The sequence below is a fragment of the Leopardus geoffroyi genome, chromosome D2, assembly GCF_018350155.1.
Source record: "Leopardus geoffroyi isolate Oge1 chromosome D2, O.geoffroyi_Oge1_pat1.0, whole genome shotgun sequence".
Classification (NCBI taxonomy): domain Eukaryota; kingdom Metazoa; phylum Chordata; class Mammalia; order Carnivora; family Felidae; genus Leopardus; species Leopardus geoffroyi.
Window position 1 is genome coordinate 1,626,533 of NC_059334.1, and position 8,849 is coordinate 1,635,381.

At 43.1% G+C, this 8,849-nt stretch overlaps 1 protein-coding gene across 1 annotated transcript; it reads right to left on the minus strand.

Moving 5' to 3' along the window:
- Window positions 1–638: 638 nt before the first annotated feature.
- LOC123576377 lies at window positions 639–7,210 on the minus strand. The gene is made up of 2 exons (XM_045437152.1): window positions 7,141–7,210; window positions 639–2,244 (listed from the first exon to the last, which is right to left on the minus strand). The coding sequence occupies exon 2, from the start codon at window positions 1,849–1,851 to the stop codon at window positions 877–879; it is 975 nt and encodes a 324-aa protein (XP_045293108.1). The 5' UTR covers window positions 1,852–2,244; window positions 7,141–7,210; the 3' UTR covers window positions 639–876.
- Between the last annotated feature and the right edge of the window lie 1,639 nt (window positions 7,211–8,849).

Sequence of the window (8,849 nt, forward strand, 5' to 3'; positions counted from 1 at the left end):
CATCTGGGTGCTCAGTCCGTTGAGCAATGACTCTTGGTTTTGGCTCAGGTCATGATCACAGGGTTGAGGTCATGGCTCAGGTCATGATCACAGGTCATGATTACCCACATCTGGCTCCACACTGAGCATGGAGACTTCTTTGGATTTTCTCTCTCCCCTTCTGCCCCTCCCCAGCTCACGCTCTGTCTCTAAAATAAAAAAAATTTTAAATATATTTTGCATTTGCATTTTTGCAGTGGATGTGGTGAAATTTGTCTTATTCGGTGAAAAGTTTTTTCAACAAAACAATTTCCCATGTTTTAATGGGATTACAAACAGATAGTATACATTTACAGGTATGTATTTCAATACTATCAATGTATCTGACCAACTCATATTTATTACCAATTTATCCTTTAATACATATTGCTCAGCCATATATGCATGACAGTCTAAGCCTGTTACATTCATTGCCAGTATCACGGCGAGGTGCTTATGTGACAGAGGATTCACCGAATTTACGTTCTAGATAGAAAGCGTGTTACTAGCATTTTACTGTTGGTAAATAGGAAAATTTCTAATTAATTTAGTCAATTTCATTATGTTAAATATACTGGGGTAAAGAATTATATTGGTAAAGATTTCGTAAATAATCACCATGTGACCACACTGCTTTCTTTTATTAATATTTTTACAAAGTAGTATTTAAATACCTTCTGCACCAAATAGTAGCATATAACACATGAAACGGGTACATACATCTATTTTTAATAAACTTGCACAATTATTAAAGGAAATCTCATGAAACCATCGAAAACATTTACTTGCATTGATCACAGATCATTCAAAATGTAAGTTTAATAATAAATCCGCTTAAAAGCCATAGGAAAAAAAAAATTAAAGAAATGTCTTTACAACTGACCGATGGTTCTGGAAGAGGTACAGGGGTGCCTCTGGCCTTAAACAAAGAAAAATGCAGGAAACAGGAGCTGCGGGCGTCTGGGCAGGGACACGGGAGCTGGACAACCCATGACATCCTCCAGGGACACACCCGCTGCGGGGGCGCCAGGTGGCCGGGGGGCCTGCCCCACGTGGGCGCACCCAGGGCGGCTGGGCGCTCAGGAGAGCCGCGTGTGGTCGGGTGTGTGGCGTCAGTGCGGGTCCCCGCGGGGACAGGGACGGGGCGGGCAGGGACCGAGCGCCAGGGCGCGGGCCGATGGCGACGCGGGGCCTGAAGCGGCGTGGGGGCCACACTTCCAAACGACGCCCCCTTTGTTCTCGCGGCCTCCGAGTCTGGCGCGGACCACGTGGGCCGCAGGGGGTCCTGGGAGCAGAGACCTGCCGGGAGGAAGCCGGAAGCTGCCCGGCCCCGTCCCGCGCTGGCTCCCCGCGCTCACCCACGGAGTCCTCGCGTCCCGAAGGCTTGGTGCCCGCCGCAGGCACCTGCAGGGCCCGGAAGCGTGCGGGGGCGCCGCCCTGGGGCAGAGCTGAGGAGCCCGGAGCAGAGACGGGCTGTTCCTCGCCCCCCGCCCCCCCTGCCCGTCGCCGGGGCCGGCCGGGTCCACTGCCCTGCAAGGCCGCGCCTTCCGAGTGTGCCGTTGTCCCGTCGCCCCTGGGGCCAGGTGTGCCTCCCTGCGGCTGCGTCGTGTCTGGGGCTCGTCCCCACGACCACGGCTGCCTGTTCGTTCCACCAGCCTCGAAGGACAAGCTCAAGGCTCTGCTCTCTGCCCTGCGGCCGTGCTGGCTCCCAGAGCTCTCGACTCCTGCTTCCGGAAACCCTCTCCGGGGCCAGCCCCCAGCCTGATTCAGGTGAGTGCAGACGGAGGTTTTCCCTGGCAGGCAGACGGGGCCCATGTGACACCTGCAGGGCATACCACGTGACTTGGGGTGTGCGCGGTGGGAAGGGATGGTCCAGGACTCGCTGAGCGTCCGGTGGGAAGCGGAGGACAACGGGAGGTGGCGTATCGGAAGCAAAGCAGAGATCGGAAAAGTCAGTGGGCTGGTCTCTTGGAGTGTCCCGGACTACTGCTCGGGAAAAGGTTTCCGGGCTGCGTTACACAGAGTGAGAACCCAAAAGGAGCCTGGCCGCCTCCTTGAGTCGGAGAAGCAGAGGAGTTCCAGAAGTCAAGGCAGCTAGAATTTGCGACACAGTAGAACAGGGAAGGAAGGTGCGCCGAGAACCCTGGTGATTTGCCAAGGGGTTTTCTAAAGTCTTTAGCTGAGGACTGATCCGTGCAGGTGTTTCGATGAACTGCCAATGCGAGGCTAAACAGCAAAGAAAGGAACAGGACATATCCGTGTATCACATCCGTCAGAGTGCAAAGACCTAATACATGGAGTAACTATGTAGTGGAATGAATTGAGTCCTTCAGAAAGTTATGCTGAAGCCTTAACCCCTGATACCTGTGCGTGCAACCTTCTTTGGATCTAGGGTCTATGCAAATATGGGACATAAGTAAGGAAGAGGTCATACCGGAGCACAGGGGTTTCTGAATTCAGTATGACAGGTGTCCTTAGGAGACACACAGACACACAAAGGGAGGAGAATGTCATGTGAGGACAGAGACACCACTGATGGGGAAAAGCCATGTGCCAGTCAGTGGAGGAAAAAGTTGGGGTCAGGCAGCTACAAGCCTAAGGATTGCCATTGATTGTCAAAAGCCAGGAGAGAGATAATGGCCCTTATGATGCCTGAATTTTTACTTTTATCTCCCAGAAGAGTAAAAGAATAAGTTTCTGCTGTTTTAAGTCACCCACGATGTGGTAGTTTTTATGGAACCCCTAGGAGAGTAATACATATCGGTAGAGTCCTTAGAAAAATAGCAGATTGGCCATTGACTAAAGACTGTTCTGGATGCACACTGATCAAGTTTTGTCCACACTAATCAAGGTTAAGGTTAAAAACAAGAAAAGGTCAAAGTAATTCTACACAACTTGCTCAGAACAGAATCCAAATCAAATTATAGTAATATAAAAAGGAAAAAAAAATCCCACACACTTAAAATTTTAAAAATGTTATCTGGTCAAACATTCTCAGGCATACAAGAAATTGAAAAATATAACTCATATCCAGGAGAAAGATCAGTCAGAACTAGAAGGGACTCAGCTGATAAAACTTTTAAATAAGGACATTAAATTTCTTTTTATAAACATTCTTCAAATATTCAAGAAGGTAGAGAAAAGCATTAAGTATGATTGAGAACTCACACGTATAAAAACAACCCAACCCAAACTGCTAGAAATGAAAAGTGCACTACTCTTAATGAAAATACATTGTAGGGGATTAAAAGCAGATTAGACAATTTAAATTAAAAAAAAATAGTTTAGGGAACTTGAAGATACACCGTTAGAAACTAAACCACAATGAAACACAGAGGTGTGCCTGGGTGGCTCAGTTGGCTCAGCATGGGACTCATAATTTCAGCTCAGGTCATGATCCCAGGGTTGTGAGATTAATCCCTCTGCGTTGTGTTCTGCACTGGGTGTGGGGCCTGCCTGGGATTCTCTCTCTCCCTCTTTCTCTGCCCGCCTCCCCCGCAAAATAACAAAAAAAGTAATAAAAAGCCAAAATGAAAACTGAAAAGATACCAGAAAAGACAGCATCAATGAACTGCAGGAACATAGCACATGGTCTGATATCTGTGTGGTTGGCTTCTGAGGGGCTGAAGGAAAAGCATTGGAAGAAATAGCACTCACAGATTTGTGTACTTTTATGAAGACTGTAAACCCACAAATCCAAAATGCTGAAAGAAGCCCTGAAAAAAGAAGCATGGAGAATGTCACACCGATGCGTGTTACCATCAATTTGTTGAAAACCAGTGATGACGAAAAAAAATTTTTGAAGAAGAAACATTACAGCAAAAGAATGACATTGGATTTGTCAGAAGCAGTGCAGCTACAAGACAATGAATTTATATCTTTCAAGTACTGAAAGAAAAGAGTAGTGTCATTTTTCTTTTTTTTTAAATGAATACAAATTGGTGCTTAGTTAATTCGTAAATAGAAATGTAGAAAGAATTTACCAGTAGATCAACACCAAATGAAATTCAGACAGAAGGAAGATGATACCAGGTGAAAATTCGGATCTACACAAATGAAGGAAGCAACAAACATACGACAATTATAAGCCATATTTTAATTGTTTTAAAATAGTTTGATGTTTCACTTACATGTAATGTTAATACATTGTGGCCACATAAATGATGTAGATGTAAAATATTACAAAGGGCAAGAAGGAAATGCACTATCATGTTTCTTGCGCTTTGTATAAGGTAATATAACATTATCTGAAGGCTCACAATGATGGATTCAACTGTGTAATGACCACAATAAGTGAACACAGAAACACAGAGGTATAGCTAACAAGCCAGTAATCCGGATAAAATGGAATCATAAAAATTCAGTGATTCAAAAAAGGCATAGTTGCATTTACATAAGATTATAGAAAAGCTAGGCTAATCTATACTGATGAAAGGCAGATTGGTGCTTTCCTGAGGTTAGAGTGCTAAGGCCAGGAGGAACCAGAGGTTGGACTATAAAAGAGAACAAGGAAAACCTGGGGGTGCTGGATATGTTTAGCTTATTGATTATGGCAGTGACTTCCTGGGTATTTAGGTATGTTAAAAGTGCTCAGGTTCACTTTTTTTTAGTGTTTATTTATTTTTGAGAGAGACAGAGCATGAGCGGGGGACGGGCAGAGAGAGAGGGAGACAAGAATCCGAAGCCAGCTCCAGGCTCTGAGCTGTCAGCACAGAGCCCGATGCAGGGTTTGAATCCACGAACCACGAGATTACGACCTGAGCCGAAGTCGGACACTTAACCGACTGAGTCACCCAGGTGTTCTTCAGAGTGTTCACTTTTAATAAATGTGATTTATGTTACGTCAATTGTACCATAATAGAGGTGCTAAAAATAATTTTAGATTAGCATAACTTGGAAAACATGTAAGCAGAACAAAAGGAAAACAAAATAAGTAATAGAAGAGAAAATAGAAGACAGCAATCTGGTAAATTTAAATCCCATGATAAATATACTTACATAAAATATAAATTGATTAAATATTCATATTAAAATATTGTTCACATTGGGTAAAACAAGATCCAAACATGTACTGTTTACAACCGATGCACTTTAAAAAATATTGCAGAGGGGCGCCTGGGTGGCACAGTCGGTTAAGCGTCCGACTTCAGCCAGGTCACGATCTCGCGGTCTGGGAGTTCGAGCCCTGCGTCAGGCTCTGGGCTGATGGCTCAGAGCTTGGAGCCTGTTTCCGATTCTGTGTCTCCCTCTCTCTCTGCCCCTCCCCCATTCATGCTCTGTCTCTCTCTGTCCCAAAAATAAATAAACGTTGAAAAAAAAATTAAAAAAAAATATTGCAGAGGGAAATGAGAGGGCAAAGGGTGGGAAAAGATAAGCCAGCTAATAGCACAAAGAAAGCAAAAGTATTTATATTAGGATCAACCAGTGTACATTTCACGGCAAGGGAGGAAAAGCTTCATTTTATAATAATAGGTGGGTTAATTCTACAAGAGAACCTACTAGCATAACTTAGTATGCAGCTAATCATGGAGATTCAAAATGTATAAGATAGAAAGCGATGGAACTGGAAAAAAAATGGCTAACTCCCAAACTAAATTCACAAACCTCTCTCAACTTAAAAAACACCTTGATGGCAAATCAGAAATAATAATGATTGAAAACATGCTCAGGCATGATAACCTTATAGTTACAGAAAATTCCAGCCAATAGCAGCGTTATGCGAATTCTTTGCTAGTATACTCAGAAAAGATACTGCAAGGGGACATACTCTAGGCCATAGACCAAGTGGCAGTGTATCAAAAGAATTAAATTAGAAATCAGTAACAAAAAAAACTGGGAAAATCCTTAAATGTTAGGAGACGAAACAATTTCATTCTAAATAAACCATGATAAAATGTTGATAATGAAAATTTAAAAATATTCATAACAAAGAAAATTAAAGACAGACACTCAAATTTGTGGGAGATACTCATCTGTAGTAATAAATGCTTATGACATAAGAGAGACTCAACTCAACAATTTAAGCTCCTGCTTTAATAGTCCAGGAAAAAGGTAAGGAAACCGAAACTTGCAGTGAGGCTAGTATCCATCAGATGGTGATTGCTACGCCACAATAGGAAGGAATAATGTACTGATACGTGCAACACAATAGAGGTATGCCTAAGCAATGTGATGAGAGAAGGAATCCGGATAGAAATCACGGAATGCAGTTTGATTCCATTTATGTAAGTTCTAGAAAGGGCAAAATTGAAGTGATGGAAGCAAGAGCCAGGAATTAGGCAAGGGAAGGCCTTTTTCTTCAGGCCATGATTGGATGGAAACAAATAACATATTTTCAATTCTGCCTTTACTCCACTCTGGTAGGTCCTAATTTCACCTTTGACACTTTAAGGGAGATGAACGAATAGTTGACAATTTTAAGCGAGATGGTGTAAGATGTTATTCCAAAATGGATGCTGTTATGATACTATTTTCATATTTTCGGTCCTCTTGCATCATGGTTACCTGATGGTTTAAGAACTGACAAATGAGGCATACTAACACTGTCCAATAATGTAAGCAAATTTCTAAAAAAACAAAACCAAACCACAGAAACTGAAAATCAAAAGGTTAGTATAAAGTATAAATAAGAAGGAAAAATAACACGAAATGTCAGTTGGATATAAGAACGTATAAAAGCCATGAAGCAATCAGAGCCCATGAACACTTACCATATGTGCTTGCATTGATTAGTGGCAAGGTAAAGAAAATGAAGGCTTTTTAGTCTGGAAAGCAGAAAAGCTGTTAACCTTCTGCAGACTGAATCTCATGCAACAGTTTTTAAATGTTCTCATATAGCGGAGACCGTAGGAAAGAAAATGTGCGATTGAAATTCTCGTTGCTATGAACGGTTATCAGTGGTACGGATCAATGTGACTATTTGAGGAGGGAAAGCACAAAGATTTGCAACTCTGCTAAATGTATCTGCCAGATAATCAAAAGCAATGAACAGTGTGGACAATGGCATTTCTCAAATGTTAATCAGATTATTAAACTAAAAATGTTAAAAAATTGAGGAGCGTATCATGTTCTCAAATGGACTGATCCCCTGGAATCTCTTGATAAAAAGATAAAATGGCTTACCTCCTGGAGACATATACACCACATCTTCATTCTGTCCTACTTCTGTTAGAGGCTTCCTTTAAAAAATGCTTACCCATTAGGGGTGAAACAAGCACCAGATTTCCTGTACAGGAAAACACATTTTGGGAGAGAGGAAGTACAAACAAAAGCACTTCCAAACAAACAAAAAGGCAGAGTAAAACTGAACTGACCTACATATTTCAAGGATATTGGAGATGTAGGTGTGGAAGTAGGCATTTGGGGGAAAGATTTCTAACACAGGACTTAATTGTTCAATGGCTGAGTATTTTGATCTGTAGAACCTTTGATATATAATTACTGACAGAGCCGTTACATGGTATTGAGTCCTTGAAAATAAATATGCCGTTTAGTGCCCAGACTAATTTCTGTTTGCTGTATAATGATGCAGTTAAAGGAAATAATGTGCGTCAGTAACCAATGAGATTGTGATAACATGAGAGAGAAAATCGTTAAAGTCAATTACTGTAATAACGTCACTGTGAACGCTAGATTGCCTGAAAATGACTGACGGGCGCCAGAAGGCACAGAGAAGTTCTTTACGTCCGGGGCCAGGTGGTCTTTCCTGAACTGAAGCTCAGAGGCATTGGGAGAGTTGCTCTGTGCAGAAAATAAGGACTGATTTTAAGATCTAGGTGAACAGATCTTGGTCATACAAATTAACGACTTGTTCTACAAACTGCTCTCCACCCGTTTTCTGGCCAGAATGTCCATTTTCCGTGGAGAACTAATACCTGCTCCTTTGAGTGCTAATTCCCAAGCTAGCTCGAATATGGAAATTGTATGCTATCCTTATGTGAGCTTAGGGTATGTTTTCTAGGACTACCTCTATAAAGTGCCCCCAAATGAGTGCTTAAAACAACAGACTTTTTTTGTCTCACAGTTATGGACGCTTGAAGTCTGAGATGAAAGTGTGGGCAGCGTCCTGCTCCCTCCGAAAGCTGTAGGCGAGAATGCTTTGCCTCTTTCTGGCCTCTGGTGGTTTTCTGGAAATCCTTGATCTTTCTTGGCTTGCAGATGCAGTCCTTCAGTTTCTGTCTCATTGTCACATGGTTTCCCCTCGTGTGCATTTCTGTGTTTCTCCTCTCATGAGGATGCCAGTCGTGTTGGGTTAGGAGGCCACGTACTCCAATAGGACCTCATCTTAATTTAGCTGATTACACGGGCAACTACCTTGTTGCCAAATCAGGCCGCATTATGAGGTACCAGGGTTTGGGGCATCAGCACACTTTTGTGAGGACATACGACCCGGAACAGCTTCTGTAGTCATTCACAGCATTTTTCACGGACCCCTTGGACAACAGCCTGCACGTAGCATTAGCTTATGCTCCGTGAGAATTGGAATTACTTATTTTTGTATCGCTGGCTTTGGCATAGTGTCTGACATGGCGAAAGCTTGCGATTTGTGTGGTTATGTGCATGTAGGACGTAAATGTTACGCCCCCTGACTTCATCTTTTATTAGTGCCTCCGTGTCTCCCTGTGCTTCACACATGTGATCGTAAATACAAGTGCTTAGCAGGTTGCCCCGCACACAGTAAGCACCCGGTAAATGACCAGACCAGCAGGGTTATACCTCCACACTCGTTTACTCTTCAGCCCCCGTCCAGGCCCAGACTCCCGCTCCAGTCGTGCGGCCGGTTTGCCTTCTGGTGGACAGCCTCGCATCTCAGCGTGAGAGGACAGTAGGTG